The sequence below is a fragment of the Labrus mixtus genome, chromosome 20, assembly GCF_963584025.1.
Source record: "Labrus mixtus chromosome 20, fLabMix1.1, whole genome shotgun sequence".
Lineage (NCBI taxonomy): Eukaryota > Metazoa > Chordata > Actinopteri > Labriformes > Labridae > Labrus > Labrus mixtus.
In genome coordinates this window covers 24,116,960-24,141,354 of record NC_083631.1, presented here as the reverse complement: position 1 = coordinate 24,141,354, position 24,395 = coordinate 24,116,960, and the positions used below count along the sequence as shown (strand labels likewise).

The 24,395-nt window shown below is 47.3% G+C and overlaps 3 protein-coding genes across 4 annotated transcripts in view; 1 reads left to right on the top strand and 2 right to left on the bottom strand.

Annotated features, from left to right (window-relative positions):
- The window catches only part of LOC132954716 (RNA binding protein fox-1 homolog 2-like), a 55,774-nt gene extending 47,834 nt beyond the window's left edge, over positions 1-7,940 (top strand). The window contains 7 exon segments of the mRNA XM_061027362.1: positions 10-193; positions 2,097-2,139; positions 4,893-4,996; positions 5,423-5,433; positions 5,436-5,488; positions 6,241-6,725; positions 6,759-7,940. Of these exon segments, the coding sequence (XP_060883345.1) occupies positions 10-193; positions 2,097-2,139; positions 4,893-4,996; positions 5,423-5,433; positions 5,436-5,488; positions 6,241-6,285 (440 nt within the window). The 3' untranslated portion in view covers positions 6,286-6,725; positions 6,759-7,940.
- Positions 7,941-11,913: 3,973 nt separating this feature from the next.
- LOC132954718 (retinoic acid-induced protein 3) lies at positions 11,914-18,041 on the bottom strand. 2 transcript variants are annotated; one of them, XM_061027364.1, is made up of 4 exons: positions 17,091-18,015; positions 13,540-14,746; positions 12,590-12,645; positions 11,914-12,457 (listed from the first exon to the last, which is right to left on the bottom strand). In XM_061027364.1, exons 2-4 carry the CDS (start codon positions 14,672-14,674, stop codon positions 12,368-12,370), a joined length of 1,281 nt encoding a protein of 426 aa, XP_060883347.1. In that variant the 5' UTR covers positions 14,675-14,746; positions 17,091-18,015; the 3' UTR covers positions 11,914-12,367. The 2 variants fall into 2 exon arrangements, with proteins under 2 accessions (XP_060883347.1, XP_060883348.1); XM_061027365.1 differs by lacking the exons at positions 11,914-12,457; positions 12,590-12,645 and adding an exon at positions 13,209-13,463 and having other exon boundaries at positions 13,508-14,746; positions 17,091-18,041.
- Positions 18,042-19,870: 1,829 nt separating this feature from the next.
- Positions 19,871-22,456, bottom strand: LOC132954723 (retinal cone rhodopsin-sensitive cGMP 3',5'-cyclic phosphodiesterase subunit gamma-like). The gene is made up of 3 exons (XM_061027369.1): positions 22,316-22,456; positions 20,559-20,716; positions 19,871-20,466 (listed from the first exon to the last, which is right to left on the bottom strand). Exons 2-3 carry the CDS (start codon positions 20,699-20,701, stop codon positions 20,349-20,351), a joined length of 261 nt encoding a protein of 86 aa, XP_060883352.1. The 5' UTR covers positions 20,702-20,716; positions 22,316-22,456; the 3' UTR covers positions 19,871-20,348.
- Between the last annotated feature and the right edge of the window lie 1,939 nt (positions 22,457-24,395).

Genomic DNA, 24,395 nt, shown 5'->3' with positions numbered 1-24,395 from the left:
GCTCCTCAGGCTCAACGTTTTCCTCCTTTAACTCTCCATCTTTAGTCCCCGGGTTCCCTTACCCGTCTGCAGCAGCAGCAGCCACCACAGCAGCTGCGGCGTTTCGCGGCGCCCACCTCCGGGGTCGAGGCCGACCCGTGTACAGCGCAGTGCGGGCCGCTGTGCCTCAGCCCGCCATCCCTACCTACCCCGGGTAAGAAAGATTCCCCGATGTTTACTATAGAGGCTTTAGTGACTTTCAGGCTTTGAGTTCGTGCTGGGCGGTAAAGAGAACATTATGATCGGAGTCCCTGAGAGGTCATTTCCCCTCGACCATTAGGCTGCATGGACCTCTGTGATACCGTGTAATAGGGTTTAGTCAAGACCACACTAACCGAGACCAGAGTGCTCAGAGTCAAGACCAAGACATTTAGGGATCAAAACCAAGACCGAGTCAAGACCAAAACTGGGCGAGACCGAGGCCAGACCTAGACATCTAGGGATTGAGACCAGACCGTGGCGTTCCCCTCACTTAGACTGTAACATCGGTAAAGGATGTGGTCGTAACCGGAGGATAAAATCAAACTCCAAAAAGCCGATCAGTGGTGGTCTTGACTTAAAATCCGGACTCCGCCCAGTCTGAGACCGAGACAAGACCGAGTGAAATTGCTTTCGATTCCGAGACAAGACCGGGACCGGGAAGTGTTCTCGTCTGATAGATCGATTTATGGCGTCACAAATTCAGTTCTTATCATCACTATGGACGTGTACTCCGTCGCTCTTCCTCTCTCAGGATGTATGTTATCGCCCAGCCCGACTCTGAGCCGCCCCCGGTCTCTGCTCTGAGCGTTTTATTAAACACATTTCACACCTTCACAAAGTCAACATGAACATGTTTTGTTCGGTACCTGGCGGATTCGTCGAGGAGATTTTTTTCTGCGCGCTGTTTGACCAGCTCTCAGTTTTATTACAGCTGAGCTCACACACTCACAACGTGGTCCGCACTGCGCTCCCCTCAGAGCGCACGCCGGCACGCTGTCAGTCAGCTCGCCAGCTATTCAGCCGAGCGTGACGCACTAATGGGATTGCACCATTTGAGGGTTTGAATAAACACACAGAGAGAAGCATCGGGCCATTTGAACAAAAACACACACACACACACACACACACACACACACACACACACACACACACACAGAGCATGCAGTCATTATGCAGAAACAGTCACCCTGCACAGATTCTCTCCTGAACTGGTTTTTGTAATGTGTGTATTGTGCATGTTGTTGCTGTGCCGTGCTGATTGGCTAATGGTTTTGTGACTGCCGTTGTATTCACATCAAAGCAGAATCGATTGGTTAATGGCGCCCGCGGCTGTGATGACATGTTACACGTGAATGAAATAAACAAGATGAAATCGGAGGGTACGCAGGAAATACCCCTCTCCATGTTTGCTCCACTGAAGTCCATCAGACAAACCTTTAAAACCCTGGTAAAAATATGAAATATCGAGACCTGTTTTGTTACCATGGCAACAGAAACAGAAGTCATAGGCGCCCAGAAGTTGAGTAATTTCTTGTTTTAAATGATCAGAAGTTACAGGTGAACTCCTGCACACTGTCTGATGTACAAACACTCGCTTTTAACCACATCATCCTTGCGTATCCTGCAGCGTTTTTGGAGCACGTCCTAAGATTAACGCTACACGTCTGCGAGATGCAGTATGCATATAAACCACTAGGGGCAGTGTAGAGTTATATATGTTGATGAAAGACCAGAAATGACGACCATCAGAGACACCAGAGAGCCGCTTCAACAACGAAGACATTTTTTTTGGGAGAAAAGTTAAACAGATCGAGTCCGTGACTACCCGCACTGTGATGTGTCATCGCTGTTTCCATAGCAACAAATATGCATTTTTAATGTTATGTGGAGCTTAGATGGAAGTTGTATTTCCTCTGCATGCTGCATGGGTGTGAAATAACTCTCTCTCTCTTTCTCTCTCTCTCTCTCTTTGTCTCCTCTTCCTGCCGTGTTGTTTCATTGGTTTTGGGGTCTGTGCACCACCCTGTTTGCACCCTCCCTCCCCCCTCCTCCCCTTCTTCTTCTTCTTCTCTCAGTGTGGTGTATCAGGATGGGTTTTACGGAGCTGCAGACTTATATGTAAGTAAACTCACCTCCCACAGACACGCCCCCCTCCTCCCTCACACCTCTCTCCTGCTCCTCTTTTTTCCTCCTCTTGGGGTTGTTGATTTTTTTTTGCATGAGCGTCCGGTCATGCGCTGCACAGAGCTGCCTGCCGAACGAAACACAACAAACCACTCGCTGTTTAAAAAAGATCCAACATGATGAAAAAACAAACTCCATCTCATGAGAAGATGATAAAAGAGGGTAAGAACAGGTCGCATTGGGTTGACACACACGTGTCAGGCTGCTCTGTGGGCGGATTCGGCAGTGTGCTTCACTGTTGGAGTGTGTGTGTGTGTGTGTGTGTGTGTGTGTGTGTGTGTGTGTGTGTGTGTGTGTGTATCCAGGTTGACACCGGTTGTTTCTGTTCTCTCTATAGACTAGTGTTTCAGGACTCAGTCCTTAGTCCCAGATTGCCTCAGGTAGGGTCAACCGAAGCCACAGTGTGTTTTCTTTGTGACTGTAACACCTCCTCTGATTCTCTTTTAGACGTCTGAAGAAGAAGAAATTTAAAAACTACCACTGCTTTGAAGTTTTGTTTTCCTACTAACTCACTGAAATGTTTGCACCTCTTTCCACGGGTGGCGACGGGCTTTGTTGTTCAATGAAACCCCCTGAATGCAGTGAGAGTCCTGCTTTACGCCCGGTGTTAACATGCATCCTCAGGCATGAGCAGACGATCGTAGAGCTGTTCACCTGAGATCAGATCGTTAAGAATGCATGTTAGCACCAGGCCGTTCTCTCACTCTTAACTTAATGACATCACACCTGATGTCCCTGTTTAAAACAAAACACCAAACAAGGAGAATTAGACTTTTAAACTGTAGCTTTAAATGTGGCGGCCATCTTTCTTCAGCAAAAGTCCCGCCACTCTGAGCCGGGGAACTTGAGACAGAGAACATGATCACTTCCTAGATTAACCCCCACCCTGCCCCGCCCCCTGACCCCTCCCAGGGTTGTTTTTACAGCATGATGCATGCAGACAAACTGTTCGACCTCCCTCCTCTGCTTACCCAGAAGCCCTTGCTCCCCCTCTCTCTCCCTCTAACAGTTTAACGCTTGTTTCCCAGGATGCTCAGCTGTTTTCAGTTTCTGATCCAAACGCCGCGCTGGTGCTGTGTTGTGTCTTTTGTTTTTTACTTTTGGAGGTTTAATTTGGGCGGTGCATGCGGTGTCAGTGTGAGGGCGGAGTTTCAGACGGTTCAGGTGTGTGTGTGTGTGTGTGTGTGTGTGTGTGTGTGTGTGTGTGTGTGTGTGTGTGTGTGTGTGTGTGTGTGTGTGTGTGTGTGTGTGTGTGTGTGTGTGTGTGTGTGTGTGTGTGTGTGTGTGTGTGTGTGTGTGTGTGTGTGTGTGTGTGTGTGTGTGTGTGTGTGTGTGTGTGTGTGCTTCTTTCTTTTCCTCTCTTTGTTTCCGTCTCGTGAAAACAGACATCTGAACTTATTCTAGTCGGTGTTCCTCCTCCCTAATCTGTCCAATCAGGTGTCTTTATGTGTGGAGGATATTTAATTGACCCCTCCCACCTCCCGTAGTTCTACGATCTAACTCGACCCCCCCCCCCCCCCCCCCAAAGTCCACTTCTGTCCTCTGTCTCTCTTTAAACCTTCTTCATCTCAGATCACGCCTCCTTCTCCTCTAATAGAAATGCAAAATACTGACACACGCTCAGACTCAGATATGCGAGTAATTTAAAGGGGACATATTATCCCCCCCTCCACCTTTTCAAACAGTCCCCTCCTCCACCTTTTCAAACAGTCCCCCTCCTCCACCTTTTCAAACAGTCCCCTCCTCCACCTTTTCAAACAGTCTCCTCCTCCACCTTTTCAAACAGTCCTCTCCTCCACCTTTTCAAACAGTCCCCTCCTCCACCTTTTCAAACAGTCCCCTCCTCCACCTTTTCTAACAGTCCTCTCCTCCACCTTTTCAAACAGTCCTCTCCTCCACCTTTTCAAACAGTCCCCCTCCTCCACCTTTTCAAACAGTCCCCCTCCTCCACCTTTTCAAACAGTCCCCCTGTGGTCTAAATGAAACATCTGTGCTTTGGTCAAAATATAACATGAATCAAGCAGCAGAGGAGGTTTGTGACCCTGTATAAACCAGCTCTCTCAGAACGCTCCGTTTTGGTGTGTGTGTCTCTTTAAATGTAATGACCCCGCCCCCTGAGTTTTCCCCGTAGACATCACTCCTCTGTAGAGAGAATAAAAATGGCTGACCTGCGTTAAAGTTTAGTTCTAGTCTGGGGGTGGAGTCCATGGGTGGAGATACCAGGGGAGGGGAATCCCACTGTGACATCACAAGGAGAGCAGATTTGAAACAGAGCATTTTTCTCTGTGTTGTAAGACTTATGCAGACCACAAACAAAGGACTGGATGGTTTATTTCACATGTTGTGGGTCAGTAGACTCTCAGGTTACACAGATATATGTTCACACTGTAGAAGTGGATTTTTCAGAATATGTCCCCTTTAAGAAAATGTTCACAGAAACGTTAAAGACCGATGTTTGAAGACACGATTAATCAGGATTTAAAGAGTTAATGGTTTGGCAGCCCGAGTTTAAATATCACATTCATTCAAAATAAACACTAATCTTAGTGTCTGATTATCACGTTGAAGTGTTTCTCGTCAGTATTTTCCATTTCTATATAAGCCCCGCCCCCTTAATCAAACACACCTTGACCCAGGTGTGTGATCCTCCTGTGATTAAGCTCTGATGTGTGTGTGTGTGTTTACAGGGAGGCTATCCTGCAGCTGCTGCCGCCGCCGCTGCTGCCTATCGCTATGCTCAGCCCGCCGCTGTAACCGGAGCAACCGCCGCTGCTGCTGCCTACAGTGACAGGTGAGGTCAACCCAGGACACGCAGCGCACACACACACACACACACACATTGAGACAGAGAGTGTAAGGAGGAATCCAAGGTCAGGAGAAGATTATCTGCAGAGACGTTCAGTGAATAACCTGGTGTGTGTGTGTGTGTGTGTGTGTGTGTGTGTGTGTGTGTGTGTGTGTGTGTGTGTGTGTGTGTGTGTGTGTGTGTGTGTGTGTGTGTGTGTGTGTGTGTGTGTGTGTGTGTGTGTGTGTGTGTGTGTGTGTGTGTGTGTGTGTGTGTGTGTGTGTGTGTGTGTGTGTGTGTGTGTGTGTGTGTGTGTGTGTGTGTGTGTGTGTGTGTGTGTGTGTGTGTGTGTGTGTGTGTGTGTGTGTGTGTGTGTGTGTGTGTGTGTGTGTGTGTGTGTGTGTGTGTGTGTGTGTGTGTGTGTGTTTCCAGTTATGGCCGTGTGTACCCTACCACGCTTTAAGTCCAGCTGCTGCTGCTTACGGAGTCGGAGCCATGGTGAGTAAAACCGACACACGGAAAAGAAGGAAACAGGAAGTAGTTAGATCATCAGAGAGGGAGGTTTTAACATCTTAAAGGGACAGTACACTAAATCTGCCTTTAAAAATATGTATGACACTTTACCACATTTGTGACCTTAAGGCCCCGTGGTCACCTCGTGCTCGCTGTGCGATCGGGAGCTTTCACATGAAGCGTTTGTGCGCTGAGAAGAAAAGTGCTGCTCGTCCGTCCTGTCTCCATGGCAACAGTCTGTTTGTTGACAACGACCGCTGTACGAGCGACACAGCTCCGTTACTTTTTAATGCATGTTTTAATGCATGTTTTATATTTGAGATCGTTTCTTTCCCGATTAGACACGGAGCGAGGAGGATGACGGTACAAGACACGATCTGTAGGCGGGAAAAATAATGGGGAATATCAAACATGTGGAAAAGAGCGCCGGTGGCGTCAACAGCGCCTTTCTGAAAAGTTGAACAATTTTGACTCGAAGCACTCGGAGCGGCCGCATGGGGGTGCCTGTAGTGTTAGTGGTTAGTTTTCAAGCCCCATGTACCAAGGCAATAGTCCCGGGTTCAAATCCCGCCTGTGGCTCCTTTCTCACATGTCATTCCTGTTTGTCTCTCTTCCTGATTTCTCCTCCAGTATTAGCCGTGTGCAGGATGTGTTTCCTTTCACATCTGGGAACATAAAATCAGAACAAAGATGTAATTAAAGTGATTTTTGTTTTTTTTCCTTTGTGTCTCCTGCAGGCGAGTTTATACCGGGCGGGATACAGCCGGTTCGCTCCGTACTAAAAAAACCACAAACCACACCCGAGGAATCTCACATCGCTCCAAAACACCTCCCCCTTTTTTATTTTTTAAAGCTCTTTGTTTGGCAGCAGCTCCTCTTCATGTCCCTGCAGACGGACTTCAGCCACCGCTCCTCTCCCTCTCTCTGTCTCTCTCTCTCTCTCTCTGTCTCTCTCTCTCTCTCTCTCTCTCTCTCTCTCTCTCTGTCTCTCTCTCTGTCTCTCTCTCTCTGTCTCTCTCTGTCTCTCTCTCTCTCTCTCTCTCTCTCTCTCTCTCTCTCTGTCTCTCTCTCTCTCTCTCTCTCTCTCTCTCTCTCTCTCTCTCTCTCTCTCGTTCGCCCCATCATCTGTTCCTGAGCTCTTCTCTGGGGGAAACACAAACTGCCACGAGCGTCTCAAAAAAAGCTGCAGCGGGAAACTTCCAGCTGCGAAAAATGAACAAGAGTTTTTTTTTTTAGAAACACTACGGGAGCCGAGAGGAGAGAGAGACGCTGCTCGCCCACTCTAAACTTCTTCTTCTTCTTCTTCTTCGTGTTCCTGAACTGTCCGTCACACATCAACGTTCTCCTTCTGTTTCCGCCCGCTTCACTTTAAATGGTACTCATATTTACAAACACTACATCCAATGAAAGCTGCAGAGTCCCGCCCCCTAAAGATGCACAAACCAATGGGATTCGCCGGAGCGGAGGACGGCGTGCATCAGGACGTCGAGCTGGAGCGAACCGACAACAAACTGAACGCAGCACGGGATCACGTCTCTCTTTGTGTCATTTTTAAACCCCCCCCCCCCGAACTACAGTTACTAAAAGGAGAAACTAAAAGTGACTCTTTCTTCATTACCTCAGTTTTTCTGTCTTTGCTGCCAATCAGAAGAAGCTGCGAGCGAGATCGAGTAGAAAGTGTCCATTTCAGAGAAGAAGAAGCCGTTCATCAGTCCCGTCTGCTGCTCCACATATTCCCCCCCGTATGACTGTAACTGCAACACTAAAACAGGAAGTGGATCAGTGTGTCCCGCCTCTGATCCGACCCTGTGCCCCCCCCCCCCTAAATTCTCGATCCTGAACCGTCTCACATTCCAGCAGCAGCGAAGGAAACCGGCTCAGATGGACAAAGAACCCAGAGGAGCTCCAAACAGAACCATGAACCCGCTCAGATCTGCAGCGGGGAGGACCCGATCAGCTCGCCAAAACGAGGACGCCCTCCTCCTGGATCGAGTCCTTACCGCCGCTCAGACTGATCAGGAAGTAAACAAACGTGACTGCTATCATGTACCGGGAGTCTTTGATCATTTTCTATTTATACTCCTCATTTTTAAAGAGACAGGACCCCGTCTGAAGGTGTCATCGTTTTAAAGCGTCCTCACGGCGCTCTGGGATCGTTCAGGCTTTTTAAAGTTTGGTGTGAAGGCGTCATGAGACGGGCGAGTCCTGTATGTACCACGTCTCCATTTACTCTCACTACGTCGTTCTTTTTTGACTTGTTTTTGGTTCCAAAGATTTTCAGAAGCACATGTTTTGGTCCTGATGTATTTCATATTCTTTTTGTGGTTGTGTTTTTGTTTCTCTGCTTTTTGCTTTGTTGTGTTTTTTGTTTTTTTTGCCGCTGTATCGGTCGGTGCCGTGTTTAAACAGCACTCTGGGAAATGGCACTAAAAGCAGCGTCGACCGCACGACGACTTTGAAAAAAAATGGTCGCAGCGATTTAGGGAATTGTGAGCGGCAAACCAAACAAACCGGGTCGTGTTGAATTGGGAGCGTGGCTCTGGTTTATTGTTTGGCTGCAGACGAGGGGAAATCAGAGGCGATGGAGTCATGAGGGACGTGCAGAAATAAAAGAGGGACGTTTGTAAGTAAGGGCCAAATTACAGCGAGAGGAACAGAGGGGACGCGTCCTCACAGCTGAGGCCACCTCTCTGAACAATAAAACAATGTGTGGGCGCGGAGTGGAGGGAAGGTGACGAGCCGAGCCATTAATCACTCGCTGACAGAATAACAACGTCCCCTGCTGTCGGTTTTTTTATAAAGAAGAATTTCAGGGGGGTGCAGTGCAGCGGCGCTCAGGGCGACGAGGGATCATGATGTTTTTGTACGATTGTGAAAACCGTGTGCAGTAGGTCCAATGAGTCTTTTTTTGACGCGCATTACCTCTTCTTCTTTTTTTGTCTTTTTATTCCTTACAAGTATTATCAGAAGTGTTGCTATGCATGCTTTTGTGCAGGACGAAGGTCGTCGGTCGGAGATTTCATTTGTGCATGAATTCAAATCCTAGTGCTGGAGGAGGAGGGGGGAGGGGGGGGAGGCGAGGCGGGGGGAGGAGGAGGAGGAGGATCTGGGATGTTGTGCGATGCGAGGCGACAGGAGTGACGAGCAGTCAAACTAAAGTTTTGGTAGCGAGTGTCTGGAGGAGAGGGGGGGGAGGGGGGAGTCGCTTTTTGGGAGCGGATTCTGTCCGCTTCAATAATCCCGGTTATCTCTGCTCTGTGCTGCTGTGATCGCCGTGGTAACCAGCAGCAGTCATATCAGATATTTGAAGTTGAATTTGCCTGGACCCTTAAAAATAAATCTAAAAACAACGAGAGAAAAGAAAATCACCAACGAGACGATTTGTCAACGTGTAGAGGACTTCCTCTACTTTTCCCTTTTTCAGGAAACTGCAGCAGAGACGCTCTCTGTGATGTCTGCAGCAGGATCCTTTATGGGGCAAACAAAGAAGAGTCCAGGTCTAAAAATGGCGGCGTTAACCTTGGAGTCACCTCTTAGCAGAGATGCTACATGGTATGATACGCTCAGTTAGCATCTTCTCATCTGGTGCTATGGTGGATAAACGGTTATCGAGCGGTGGCTGTGACTCCCCGGTCGTAGAATTTGCTCGTTTGCGTCTCTTCTAGTCAGATGAAATATTTTCTGAAAACGATCCTCCTCGCCTGCTGGCCCCGCCTCCCCGCGCTGTGCTCACGTCAACCCAGTGGGAGTTTTTCTTTCTTCTTCTTTTGTTTTTGTACAGGGATTTTACTCAACGAGTTGAAACTGCACGTGATTGATTTTGATCTCACACGCTCTTCAAAGCTCATCATCCAAGTGTTTTATTTTATTTTTCAATAAGTGACGTGTTTGTTTTTTTCAGTTTTCTTTTTGCCATCCTCGTGTCTGCCTTGTTTATTCTTCATTATTATTGAATGTATATAATAAATCAACTGTTTGGTTTTTACACGCTGCTCTCTGACTGGTTTTTTTACCCGTTCACCGTGCATGCCCTGTTTCTCCCTCTCCGCTCGGCTGCTCACCATGACATCACTTCCTTCCTATTATTGTCTGAATCTGATTTTCTGTCCAGAGTTTAGTTAGAGTGATGTTATCCAATCAGGAAGCAGCAAAAAGCAAGAGGAAGCTTCTTTTGTATTGAGTTCATGCTGAAGGAGCTCACTGTCGCCTCTTCTTCATGAACTATCAAACCTCTGCAGACGATCCAAAACGCATCAGCTGTTCATCTTCCTCCTCTGGCTCCCAGTTACTGCTCACATCGATTTACAGCCCCGCTGCTCGCTTAAAAAACATCTCCTCCTTACTTTAACTCTCTGATCCAGGTCTACACTTCCCCCCCCCCCCCCCCCACTACGCTCTGCCAATGAAAGGAGTCTGATCCAACCTTCACAACAGGGTCCTAAGTCTCTGACTAGACTCTTCTCCTCTGTCGCCCCCCGGTGGTGGAATGAACTTCCAAACTCCATGTGATCTGCAGAGTCCCTCTGCACCTTTAAGAAAAAGCTAAAGACCCAGCTCTTTATGATGATGATGATGATGATGATATTTAGGATGGTTTAGATGCTAAATAGAACTCTCAAATACAGCTGTCAATGTTATGCTCCGCCTCTGATCACTTCCTGTCAGTACCTCTGATCACTTCCTGTCAGTACCTCTGGTCACTTCCTGTCTGCACCTCTGCTCACTTCCTGTCTGCACCTGTGCTCACTTCCTTTCTGCACCTGTGCTCACTTCCTGTCAGCAGCTGTGTGTCCAATCAGACCTAAAGCTGTATGTATTCACTTCCTGTCGTTGTCTCCTCTCTAGAGCCTTCCTCGTGTTGTTCTTACTCTCTGAAGTTCATCACGTTGCATTAAAGCGTTTCATAAATGAATTATATAAAAAGCTGCGTTGTCTTCTCGTCAGACTGCAGAAACTTTTTCCTCCTCGGCAGTCAGAGAGACGACGACTGAATGATTCAACAATCGCACTCGATTAAAACGGCACGGCACGGGTTCATCGATCTAATCTTGTTCCGCCACCTCCGACTTCTCTCGTGGTTGCTGCGGAGGGGGTGTGGGGGGGTGGGGGGGGGGGGGGGGTGGGGGATCTGGAACAATCTTTAATTGCATCTGGAGTTTTAATGGCTGCAAATGGGCGGGAATCCTCATATCCCTGTTAATTGCTCGGATGCACAAGAGGCCAATTGCCAATTTGATGGCTCGCTCTCTCTGAGTAATTGAAGTCGGGCTAATTGGAAGAATAGATTGAACGTTGTCTGATAAGAGGGTGTGTGTGTCTGTGTGTAGATCGTATCCCTTCAAGTGATGGATTGACCTTTGTGGAAATCACTGCAGGACAAACAGACCGATTATGATCAGCTGATTCAAAGAGTTCCATTTATTCTTTATTGTCTGATGGCTACAAGTTTGATAAATCCAAGGTAACAGTTTAAAAATGTTGCAAAAAAATAAATCTTTTCAGGTCAGCCTAAAGCTGCTCTGACTAAACACTGCCCCCTGGTGGTGAAACCGCGGTACTGCATCTCTGCAGGTTACAGCAGGTCACCAGGAGGCGAGAATCTGAATCTGGTCTGAGAAACCGGCGCTGGTTCTTCAAAATGTAGATTTTGAGTCGCAGGAGAAACGTGAACACATTTACAGATCTCATATTTTTAATGGATGTTTGAAGTTGAGCTGCTTCAGGATTTAATTACAGAAATCTTTTTTTTATTTTTATTTACAAACCTTTTATTGAAAACGTGTCACAATGAAGGAAAAACACACGTGCAAACACACAACACACACATAACACACACATCCCTCTTTTTCTATTGTTTAGATTTTTGTGCAGGAGCTCGGACACTTTGAGAAAATGAAGACGATGATGAAGGATGACATGAGTCTCCAAAGTGCTGACACGTCTCCTGTCCTCCTGTCGAGTCTCATCTCGTGTCCCTCCTCCTCCTATTCCTCTTCCTCCCCCTCCTCCTCTTCCTCCTCCTCCTCTTCCTCCCCCTCCTCCTCTTCCCCCTCCTCCTCCTCCTCCTCTTCCCCCTCCTCCTCTTCCTCCTCTTCCTCCTCCTCCTCCCCCCCCTCCTCCTCTTCCTCCTCCTCCTCCCCCCCCTCCTCCCCCTCCTCCTCTTCCTCCTCCTCCTCTTCCCCCCCTCCTCCCCCTCCTCCTCTTCCTCCTCCTCCTCTTCCCCCCCTCCTCCCCCTCCTCCTCTTCCTCCTCCTCCTCTTCCCCCCCCCCTCCTCTTCCTCATCCTCCTCTTCCTCCTCCTCCTCTTCCCCCCCTCCTCCCCCTCCTCCTCTTCCTCCTCCTCCTCTTCCCCCCCCCTCCTCCTCTTCCTCATCCTCCTCCTCCTCTTCCCCCCCTTCTCCCCCTCCTCCTCTTCCTCCTCCTCCTCTTCCTCCCCCTCCTCTTCCTCCTCCTCCTCCTCCTCACAGACACTTTATTTCTGCTCAGCAGTTTGGCACTTTCCCGCCTCTTCTTCCCCCTCAGGGTGATTTCAGACATGTTGTACGATCACACTTCCACTTTGCTTTTGTTTGGAGATTTTCCCGCCTAAAGGAAAGGCGGACGCCGCTCTGAAGCCACTGTGAAGCCGCTGTGAAGCCGCCGCGCCTCGACCACGATGAGTCATAGACACGCTCTCTTTCTTTTCCTTTTTGGGGACACAAGCTTTAAACATCCAGGTGACGACATGTGACGTTTCTTTGAACACTAAAGGCAAACATTTACAAAACAGCGATTAAAGCAGGGTGCAGGTTAGTGCACGAGCCGGGGGGCGTCGCCCGCAGCTTCAGTTCTCGTTTGAAGGAGTTCACGTGTGACAAAGTGAGATTAATCCTGATCGTAATATTCATCATAAGGCTCCTGGTAGGTGGTGGTCTGAGGGCGGGGGATGGTGTAATCCTTGACAGGGTCGATTTCCTGAAACACACAGAATCAGACATGAATCATGTCGCTGTGATTAATGAACAGAGCTTTCATTAACCTTACAGCAGGACTCTGGGAGGGCGGCGGCGGGGTGGGGGGGGGTAATCTTAACGATGAATTACTCACCGACATGGAGAATCCAGACTCGTAGGGCGATCGCAGAGACGGCTGAGCTCTGGGGCCTGAAACGAGACGTATGATACAGATCAGCTCATTAGTGCTTCATCAGAGAGCCGACTGATGGAGGAGCTCAGGTCACAGCACACCGCAGAGCGCCATCTTTATTCTGACCTTCAAGGTGTAATGTGTCAAATTTGACTGATATGGAGTTCTTAAGGGACGATACCGATATATCAGCCGATATCTGTCTTACATCTACATTCGATCTGTTGGGTTAGATAAACACTTTTTCCCTCCGTCTCCCTGCTCTGGTGATCAGCTGATTCACCAGGTCAGCTACACGCCTTATTGTGAATAACTCTTATCCTTCATCAAATCAAAACTGATGAGTCATCAAAACATTCACCCCCCGTACAGTGTGTGTCCATCGAGACATGAGCTAATCACACCTATTTGGTTTTTTGAACCAGGCTGTAAACATGTTAATCTCTGCTGTAAAAACAGACTTTTTAGAATGGGTGTGTATGTGACTTCCTGTGCTTCTGCAGCCAGCCTCTAGTGGACACTCCAGGAACTGCAGGATTTTACACTTCAGCATCGGCTTAGTTTTTTTTTTGACACCACATCTCGATGGACACGCACTGTACGGGGGGTGAATGTTTTGATGACTCATCAGTTTTGATTTGATGAAGGATAAGAGTTATTCACAATAAGGCGTGTAGCTGACCTGATTGACAGGTGGGCGCGGTGTAACGGTTTGTCAGGAGGTTTAAAACCCGCCTCAGCTCCAGCTCTCAGCCTGTCGTTAGGTTGACTGAAAGTTAGGGTTATTTATTTAATTATTTTGTGCACCCCTCGTCCCTGTTCACCTCTAAACGACCTCTAAATGACCTCTAAACGACCTCTAAATGACCTCTAAACGACCTCTAAACGACCTCCTGATGACAGCTTCTCACCTCTTCTGTTCTCGCTCTCGTTCTCAAAGCTTCCGTTGTCCTTCCCCGCCGTCGGGCTGTTCAGTCCCGGGATGTCGGCGCTGGGGCTGGTCCAGCCGGCGAAGCTCAGGGGGGCGTCTTTGGACTTGGCCTCGCCCCTGCAGAGGAAGGCGACCTGCGACAACCCGTGCCCCATCAGCAGCACCCACCCGTTCGCCACCAGGGCGATGGACAGCACCGGGTCGTCCCACTGTGGCCGCCGGTCCACCTCGGGGTTCCCCCAGGTGAGCATGGTGATCCACACCACCCAGATGCAGGTGGAGAGCATCAAGGTGAGGAAGAGGAGCGCGGCGTGCACCCTCCAGTGCTGGTGGGCGGGGCCGTTGTAGCTGTAGCTGTAGGTGAAGCAGGAGCGGCACAGGAAGCGCAAGGACAGGATGAGGCTGATGGCGAGGAGGCACATCACGTAGATCTGCAGCATGACGAACTCGTCCTGGCTGTACGCACACGGCTTCCTCTCCCGCAGCAGCACGAGGATCAGCCACTCCGTGCAGATGATGACCTGCACCATGAAGAGCCCCAGCGCCACGCCAGGCTCCCCCCAACCACGGGCGGCGCCGAAGCCCAGCAGAGCGAGGCAGCGAGCGAGCAGGCAGGAGAAGGCCAGCGAGAAGAGCACGGCGAAGAGGAAGAGGCGTGTGGGGCAGGTCTGAGGCGTGAGGCGGATGATGAAGGAGAAGGTGATGGCGAAGATCCCGGCCGTGGCCAGCAGGAACATGGACATGCACGCCACCGTGCCGCCGATACTGCTGCTGTTGCTGTTCTGCTGCCTCGATGAAAGGCAGATCCAGAGCGACCAGACCAGCAGGCCGACCAGGAGGCACATGCTGAACACGAAGCCTGCGGACGCCAGGGTCTCCAGGACGATGCCCCACGCCGCCCGGCGGTCACACAGGAACCTGTAGATGGCGTTCAGTCCCGACCTGCAGCCCGGCACGCCGTTCAGAGACGTTACATTTGAGGACGGAGCTGCAGCGGTCGGCGCGTTTGTTGTGGCGTTGGCTGAGCTGCTGTTGGCGGTCTGACTGAGACACAAGAGAGGGACGCAGAGGAGGAGGAGGGCGAGGACGGGGAGGAGGGGCCTGTTCTGAGACATTATTCTTTTATCCACACGGAGACTCAAGACGCTCTTTCTTTAGTTTTCCTTTGATGTTGAAGGTCGTTTCCCCTGAAAAAGAAAAAGCTCACGTCAGCAGAAACACTAAACATGTAAAAGTTTGGATTCACCTGAACGTGTTCAACAGAAGACAGGAGAGGTCAAAGGTCACAGCCTGGAAAAGAGAACGAGGGAGACGAGTGATTTGACAGGTTGAGTCATAAACATGTCAGAACAAGGCGAGAGGAGTCAGAGCGGGCGAGAGAGACGACGGGAACATAGAATAGAATAGAATAGAATAGAATAGAATAGAATGACTTTATTGTTGTGTTACAGCAAATAAAACAATATAAGAATAGATACATAAATAAGAAAAGGAAGAGTTTTAACATTCCTACTGGTTTATAAGAAAAAGAAAAAGAAATAAAACATTCTTGCTGGAGGTAAGAGGTGTACGTTTGTAAAAACAGTGATGACTGGTAAATGTGCAACAACAATACATGGAGGGGAGGTTAAGACTGAAATCTGTTTCTGGAGCGTCGTAGACGTAAAGCGATCAGGAAATATTAAATGTGTTTTATCGTCTGTACACCTTCAGACAGTTCTGACTAAGAGGAATGCTACGAGTCATTCGATAGGACAGCTGAAGAGAGACAGGAAGTGTTGGGAGGGGGGGCCGACATGCAGCTAAGGGCAGAGGTCGGAATCGAACCCATGGCCTCCTTCAACCCGGACTTTAGCCTCCATAAACAGGGCGTGCATCAAAACCACTAGGCTACAGCGTCCTCAGCACTGGCACGTTTGACCTCATGTATTCATCAGCTGCTGTGAATACCTCACATCACAATGACATCATCACGATGACATCATCACGATGACATCATCACGATGACTTCATTTACCAGAAAAAATCTAGATAACTCCAGAGGGACTGCTCCTGAAATCCTCCTGATCTGGTTGTTCACACATGCACCTCACAGCGGGGGACGATCCCTGTCAGACAGGAGGGGCGGAGTCTCCTGAGGTAAGACAGTATGATAGTGGATGAAGCATCAGAGTCGTCCATAGGACTCTATGATGAGAATATGTGTCTTTGTATCAACGAATCTCAATCTGACCTAAAGAGTGGAGAAGAACATCCTGAAGAACAGGAAACATGCAGCAGCAGGTTGATTACAGCACGGAGATGGTAGAGGTGGCGTGCAGACAGTCTATGGTCGTGTAGCGATCACAGGGAATAAAGGTCACCACCCCCTCCCACTGGCTCCTCCCACTGGCTCCAGGTGAATTCTCCTGATTACATCCTGCTGTGTTCTCACATCAGCTCACTCTGACTTTCTGCAGAATCAATACGAGGAGGCTGGAGGAGAAACATCCAGATGTTTGAGTGATCACATGACGCTCAGACTGATCACATGACGCTCAGAATGATCACATGATGCTCAGAGTGATCACATGACCCTCAGAGTGATCACATGACCCTCAGAGTGATCACATGATGCTCAGAGTGATCACATGACCCTCAGAGTGATCACATGACCCTCAGACTGATCACATGACGCTCAGAATGATCACATGATGCTCAGAGTGATCACATGACCCTCAGAGTGATCACATGACCCTCAGTGTGATCACATGACCCTCAGTGTGATCACATGACCCTCAGACTGATCACATGACCCTCAGACTGATCACATGACGCTCAGAGTGATCACATGACGCTCAGAGTGATCACATGACCCTCAGAGTGATCACATGACCCTCAGACTGATCACATGACCCTCAGAGTGATCACATGACCCTCAGACTGATCACATGACCCTCAGAGTGATCACATGACCCTCAGAGTGATCACATGACCCTCAGAGTGATCACATGACGCTCAGAGTGATCACATGACCCTCAGAGTGATCACATGACGCTCAGAGTGATCACATGACCCTCAGAGTGATCACATGACCCTCAGACTGATCACATGACGCTCAGAGTGATAAACTTCAGGACGTTTCTGCAGGTGTGAAAGCTCCATGACAGTGCAGTCTGATGTCCTCTCCTGATAGCACACTGACACTTCCTGCAGATCATAACTGAACCTTTGTTTCCCTGCCACATGGTCGCAGAGTATGTGAACTTTCAGATTCTTATCGCTGATAAATACAAATTTAAATCTTTAACACAAGAGGAGACTTTATGTGATGGAGGTCAAACAGAGTGGGGGACGATTTGTGAAATGATGGCTGGAGACTTAGAGATATCAGGTCTTTAATGAAGAGGCCTGCAGGATTTATTCAGCTCAGTTTAATAAAGCTCTAAGTCGATCGAGTCCCAACATCATCAAGGTGTAAAATCATTTTTGTACTTCAGCTGTTTAACTTAATCTATGAAACGTGTCCAAACTTTTACAAAAATAACTTACCGTCTCTCCTTCAGGAAACGAGTCTGGATCTTTAACTCCTAAAAGTCTAAACTTCAAGTTGCCACAGATCTTCTTCCTGGAGCTTTAGCGTCGACTTTACGAGCTCCTCTTATCCTGAAGACGCGTCCATGTTTGTGCCCGTCGAGGTGAAATCAAGAGCAGAAGAAGACGGAGACAAGTGTCTGATGAATGATTCCACTTTGCATCAACAGGTCGAGCAAAAGCAGAGAAACCTGCACCCCCCCCCCCCCCTCCTGTCTGCCCCTCCCTCAGAGTATAGGTGGGGCTCTCACACCTGGAGGTGAAGCGGCACACACACACACAGACACAGACACACACACACACACACACACACACACACACACACACACACACACACACACACACACACACACACAGACACACACACACTCACACACACACACAGACACACACACACACACACTCACACACACACACACACACACACACACAGACACACACACACACACACAGACACACACACACACACACACACACACACACACACACACACACACACACACACACACACACACACACAGACACACACACACTCACACACACACACAGACACACACACACACACACTCACACACACACACACACACACACACACAGACACACACACTCACACACACACACACACACACACACACACACACACACACACACACACACACACACACACACTCACACACACACACACACACACACACACACAGAGTACACTCCTCCCTACTTATGAATACATTTCCCATAAAGTTTTGCCTCCCCTCTCTGGATTACGAGCGTGTATTTGGATAAACCGGAGAGTCTGGACCGAGTGCTCGGGGAGGGTGGGGTTCAGGATTTTGTTTTTTAGGGAGAGTCCAAGTGAGAGACGTCACCTTAGTTACAGGTAATCCACAGCAACAACATGTGGAACAGAGGAAGAGAAACGGATCACCTCGAGTCTGAACACGTCAGCGTTTACAGGGCGTGTGAGGTTCAGTCTTTAACTCTGTAACTCTCTGTGGGGGTTAAACACAGACGGGCAGATCTTTATTATCATCGTGCTTCTCTGGTGCACGTCGATGTTTATTAATCACAACATTTAGACCAACCAGAGACGAGTAAACATGACGTCATGTGAGAAGAAATCTCAGGTTTTAACTGACATCAGGCTGAAAGCTTAAAGTCAGGGTCGGTCATTTCCTCCAGATTCACTTTTAAAAAATGTTTGTTGAAGTAGTCTTTAGGTCCTGACAGAAATTAAGAACTCAAGTTCTCTGAAAAAGGAACAAAGAAAATCTGTCATCTGTATCAGTCAATCATTTCAGCTTCATTTCAGCTGCTGTCTCTTTAAGGCCCCGCCCCCTTCTATGAACCAGTCAAAAGAGGGTTTGCTGTTTCTCCACTTACTACAGTGAATATGATATTTACTCACGAGTAAAATAACATTTACCATGTCAGAAATTGAAGGGTTTAAATGATCTATAAAACAGAGAATACTATAATTATCAAAAGATGGAATATCATTCATTTTTAGCGACAACCAACTTTTTATGTTGACCCAAACTCTTTGAGACACAGGACAGAATACAAACAGGTTCTCTCTCTTCAGACTCACCACAGAAAGCACGAGGGTTCACATCAAAATGGAACCTTTTTTTGAGAAACACAGCAGTTGGATAAATCTGGTGAAGACATTTGAGTGAGCTTCCTGGTGGGCGTGGCCTACAACCTAGCTCCATGCTTTGCTCTGATTCGTTGGCAGCACCTGACATCTCGTTCAGAGCAGCAGGAAACCCTGTTTATTTCTGATGAATACTGCGCTACAGTTACGACCCGCTGAGTTCAACGTGCTGACCTTTTGGGTTTCATTCGGGTCTCGATGGCGTTAAATAGCACCACTGCTACTTCCTGTAGCAGTTAGCACTGCTCTTTGTGGATTAGATGGTATTTACAACGAGGCTTTTCTGTAGAGGAGGGGGGAAACTTTGTGCAGGATTTTAGTATAAGACTCGATCAGGACGTGGTCTGCTTGGCGGTGAGTGTGGGTTGATTTCACACTTTGTGGATCGCACGCTGTCTTATCCTCTCATCTGCAGAGGGTTTAGAGAAGGTCAGAATCAGGCCCTCAGTATTTTAATCTGCAGGAAAGGTTTCTGTTTTCCTTTAATGTTTCTCAGGAGTTTATTCTCAGAGCTTCCTGGAGCTCGTGGACTTCATTTAGACTCTCGTCATGACAGCAGTAACAAACATTCCTGATGTTGCTGCTCGCTGTAGAAAGTCTCCAGATCAGAAAACATTCATTTAGTTTTGTTATTAAAGATTCTTGCGATTCTCAGCTGTTTTTGTGGCTTTTTTTTTAAAAAATGATCTTTTTTATTTGCAGCACACGACTCCATCCAGCGTTTTAATTAAGAGAAATAAAGACACAGACAACATGAGCTCTAAAAATAAAACACACTTTACTGCAGCTATCAGGACACAACCAGCTCCCGGATACATTTCCTCTGGTATTGTTGCGCTCGCCACTCAAAGCGTTTGTTTATATGTTTTCATGCGGTCTATAAGGAGGGTTGAGATAGCAGCGAGGAGAGAGAGACAGAGGAGAGAGAGAGAGAGAGAGAGAGGGGACTTCATCCTCCACGGTCGAGTCAAAGTGCATGGTGGGTTTTTTTCACCGTTACAGCATGTCTGCACGCTCTGCTCGCTTCCTCCTGGTGTTTACAGCGACAATGTGAAATACAAGAAAAGGGGGGAGGAGGAGGGGGAGGGGGAGGGGGGGGAATAAAAAAGGTGGGACGGAAGACAAGGTTTAAAGGTTCAACACTGAAACATATTTACATTTTAATAGACTGCTAGAAGCAAATCCAAGCTAGTGTTAACCAGGGTTTTGCTTGCGTCCATTGCCGGGGTGGGGAGGGGGGCGGGGGGCGTCCGAATGAAGGGGGGGAGAAGTGAGGAGAGGTCTATTTTAGAAGGAGAGGGGGAGAGGGTATGTGGAGGCATTTATCTCGTCTTCTGGTTTCAAGTATATATACTTTAAACAGTATCATATAATAAAATAAAAATAAGAACATCATTACGCTCTCCGTCCACTCAGTGGAGACGAGCTCGAGGTAGATAGACGAGGGGGCATTAGGGGGGTTTCCCGGCAGCCTTATCGCGGCATGCCGGGCTGAGGTAGGGTGGAGGGGGAGGAGGCGGAGGAGAGGATCAGGCAGGCGAGGAAGGCAGGAGGCAGCAGGTTTAGATGATGCCGTATTTGGCCAAGTCGCTGAGCTCCATGTCGCCGAAGGCTTCCCATGGGCACACCACGGTGATGTCTGTGCCGAGACCCTCCATGCCGGGGATGTCGTCGCCGAAGCTGCAGGAGAGGAAACGAGAGGAGTGAGTGACTCAGAGCGATTTTGATCTGATGGAAAACGACTCGAGGGTTTTTCTTTTTTTTCTTCTTACCCCTTCTGGCCTGGCTTGGGGGCCTTGCTCTTGAATGTTCGGGTCTGCCTCTGCTTGAACTTGGGGGGGCCCTTCTTGGGTGTTGTGGGCCCGGTGGCTCCACCAGGGGCCAGGGCGCTTCCTGCAGGGGGGTTGGCGTTCATTTCAACTGAGGGTCTCTGGAAGAAAAGCACAACAACAGACGAGGTTATTTCTTTTGAAACGAGGTTCATCCCATTAAAGATCACATGCTCCTCTTTTGTCCTCTCCCTCTCTCTCTCTCTCTCTCTCTGTCTCTCTCTCTCTCTGTCTCTGTCTCCCTCTCTCTCTCTCTCTCTCTCTCTCTCTGTCTCCCTCTCTCTGTCTCTCTCTCTCTCTCTCTCTCTCTCTCTCTCTCTGTCTCTGTCTCTCTCTCTCTCTCTCTCTGTCTCTCTCTCTGTCTCTCTCTCTCTCTCTCTCTCTCTCTCTCTCTCTCTCTCGCTCCGTCGCTGCTGTCCTCTCTTAATCCTGCTTCAGCTCTCAGTGCAGATTATGCAGATTAGCTTGAACAGCCAGATTAGCTGTAATCCTGCTCTCATCTACAGCCCACTAATTGCCCTTCTTGAACAACAGGGACACCACGTGCAAAAGGGAACGCAACCTCTACTCCCCCCAAATACTGAATGTGCAGCTTCTACAGCCGACATCTTTCTTAGATATAAATGTGGTCGTGTTTTGTCCGTAAATGTTGAATATGACGAGTGTGAAGCTGCATCAACAAGCGATTTCTGTCCAGATCTTTCTAGAGCAGAACTCCCCGTCTGTCCCTCTAGTCCTGATCCCAGACCTGATCCCGAACAGTATCCAGTCTAAGCCATGGTCCTGACCCCCCCTCCGCTGACTGCTGACACTGATAATCCTGTTAACAACAACTCATCTCACGTGGAAAACGACCCCATCTGGCACTTTATGTAACTCAAACTTCAGTGTTCATCTTAAATCATCGTCAGCAGATCTACATCGCGGTGGCAGAGCCTCGTATGTGGAGCTGCGGTCGCTGCCATCATCACCCTGAGAGATAATCACCTTTGCAGACACCTGTTCTCTCCTTTGAGTTTCCCTCTAAATCCTTTAACTCTCTTTCTAAGAACGATTTCATGTTGGTCTGCCATTCTGATATTTTATTTCTGAAGTCACTTTTCCAAAGTTTCCTGTCAGTAGGAGTTAAACTGGCTAGTTTTTTTCTTTTTATTCTCAAATTTACATCCATACATTTGATGTGACTCAGTTTTCCTGTGACAACGAGTCGATGTAAATCGAGGGAATTAACTCGTTATCACGGGAAAAAAACAGAGTTGTTAATCCCAAGATAACGACATGTGTAAATTCAGATCTTGAGAAAACAAACGAGATCTCCTCGTAATCAAAGGAAATGAAGAGTCAAATCAAATGCATGCTTGGATGTCCGCTGTGGGCTTCAATAAAAATCACCAAAATACAGTCAATCATTCTCGTCTCTGATTCTGATTAGGGCTAAAACTTCAAAGTAAGAAAAACAACATTTTCCATCTCGTCTTGTTTTGTTTAAATTGATTTTAAAAGCTTTCCTTTGCATCATTTCACAGTTTGCATGCACAGAAACATTTAAAGTAAAAGTAAAGACATGCATGTGTGTGAAGCCGTCCTCATTTAATCTTTACCAAAAGTTGATAAATGTACTCATGAAGAATGATTGTAATGTGTAATATATATAAAAGTAGTAAAAGCAGCAGTCATCATGCTCAGTAGAGCGTCCTCACCTGTTGTCACAGATATCCCGGGGTCACGCTCCACGTCTTCTCACAGCTGCTTCTTTTGTCTTCTTGACTTTGTGAAATGTGTCGTCTGCTTCTCCATTTTTATATCTCCACCTCTAATCCTCACATCCTCCTCTTTCCAGTCACATGGTCGGCGAAGAGGGCGAAGAGGGTCAAGCCAAACGTCTCTGAGAAAATCAGCATCATCCCCCCCTCCCCCCCCCCCTTCCTGACTCTGTGTCCTCGTTACCTTCACCCCCCCTCTGCTGCCCTCTATACCTGCCATGTTAAGGAAGCGGTGCCCTCCGCTGGGTAGACAGTGTCAAAGATCAATCTGGAAGGATTTGATGGAGCTTATCCCTCTAAACCTCAGCACGCCTGCTGTTAGCTCTGAGCTGCTCGCTTCAGGTCCATGTGAGAGAGTCATGACGTTCTCCATTGATCCGGCCTGCAGGACGGTCCAGCTCTGTCATGACTCTGCAGAATTCTGAATATTTAATCTCAAACATTAGCATCATAAAGAGCTTTAAACTAGGAGACATGATGATACAATCCCTTTCTTTTGATATGATTCTGTACCAGACTGTACGATATGCTACGATACGATAAGGTGCGTTTAATATGATTCCACACATTATGATATGATGGTACATGATGTAGTAATGTTAGACTTTAGAAAGTGGTCAGGTTGGGAAACCGTTTGGCGGTTGACGCCACTGACTGGAGGAGCCGGGCACTCGTTTCTGCAAAAAGGGCTCCTAGTTTAATCCACCAGCGGTGAGAAAATGTTCGGCCGCCACTTCGTCATCAACGATTTACGATATGATACGTTACGATATGAAATGTTACGATGTGATACATTACGATATGAAACGTTACAATGTGATACATTACGATATGAAACGTTACAATGTGATACATTACGATATGAAACGTTACGATATGAAACGTTACAGTACGATACGTTGCGATATGAAACGTTACAGTACGATACGTTGCGATATGAAACGTTACGATATGAAACGTTACAGTACGATACGTTGCGATATGAAACGTTACGATATGAAACGTTACAGTACGATACGTTGCGATATGAAACGTTATGATATGAAACGTTACGATGTGATACATTATGATATGAAACGTTACGATGTGATACATTACGATATGAAACGTTACGATATGAAACGTTACAGTACGATACGTTGCGATATGAAACGTTACGATATGAAACGTTACAGTACGATACGTTGCGATATGAAACGTTATGATATGAAACGTTACGATGTGATACATTATGATATGAAATGTTACAATATGAAACGTTACAATATGATATGTTAAGATGTGATACGTTACGATATATGTTACAATATACGTTACGATACGATCTGTTACAATATGATATGGAACGTTACCATTCCAAAACGTTACAATATGATACGATCAATTATTATTATTATGATACATAAATTACGATACCCAACAATACGATACAATTCTATTTGAATTGAATTTCTTTATTTTAATAGATATAGATATCAATCAATCAATCAATCAACTTTTATTTGTATAGCGTCAACTCATAACAAGTGTTATCTCGAGACACTTTACAAGAAGCAGGTAAAAGACCTTACTTATTGTTATGTTACATAAAACAGGTAAAAGACCTTACTCATTGTTATGTTACATAAAGCAGGTAAAAGACCTTACTCATTGTTATGTTACATAAAGCAGGTAAAAGACCTTACTCATTGTTATGTTACATAAAGCAGGTAAAAGACCTTACTCATTGTTATGTTACATAAAGCAGGTAAAAGACCTTACTCATTGTTATGTTACATAAAGCAGGTAAAAGACCTTACTTATTGTTATGTTACAAAAAGCAGGTAAAAAGACCTTACTCATTGTTATGTTACATAAAGCAGGTAAAAGACCTTACTCATTGTTATGTTACATAAAGCAGGTAAAAGACCTTACTCATTGTTATGTTATATAAAGCAGGTAAAAGACCTTACTCATTGTTATGTTATATAAAGCAGGTAAAAAGACCTTACTTATTGTTATGTTATATAAAGCAGGT

Bases quoted from the DNA above. Each gene is read 5' to 3' on its own strand.
- LOC132954723 (XM_061027369.1), bottom strand. From the start codon at position 20,701: ATGAACGCCAACCCCCCTGCAGGAAGCGCCCTGGCCCCTGGTGGAGCC. The intron at 20,467-20,558 runs GTAAGAAGAAAA...CCTCTCCTGCAG, and splicing joins CCCAAGCCAGGCCAGAAGGG to CTTCGGCGACGACATCCCCG.
- LOC132954718 (XM_061027364.1), bottom strand. From the start codon at position 14,674: ATGTCTCAGAACAGGCCCCTCCTCCCCGTCCTCGCCCTCCTCCTCCTC. The intron at 12,646-13,539 runs GTGAGAAGCTGT...GTCTCGTTTCAG, and splicing joins CGAGAGCGAGAACAGAAGAG to GCCCCAGAGCTCAGCCGTCT. The intron at 12,458-12,589 runs GTGAGTAATTCA...TGTGTGTTTCAG, and splicing joins AGTCTGGATTCTCCATGTCG to GAAATCGACCCTGTCAAGGA.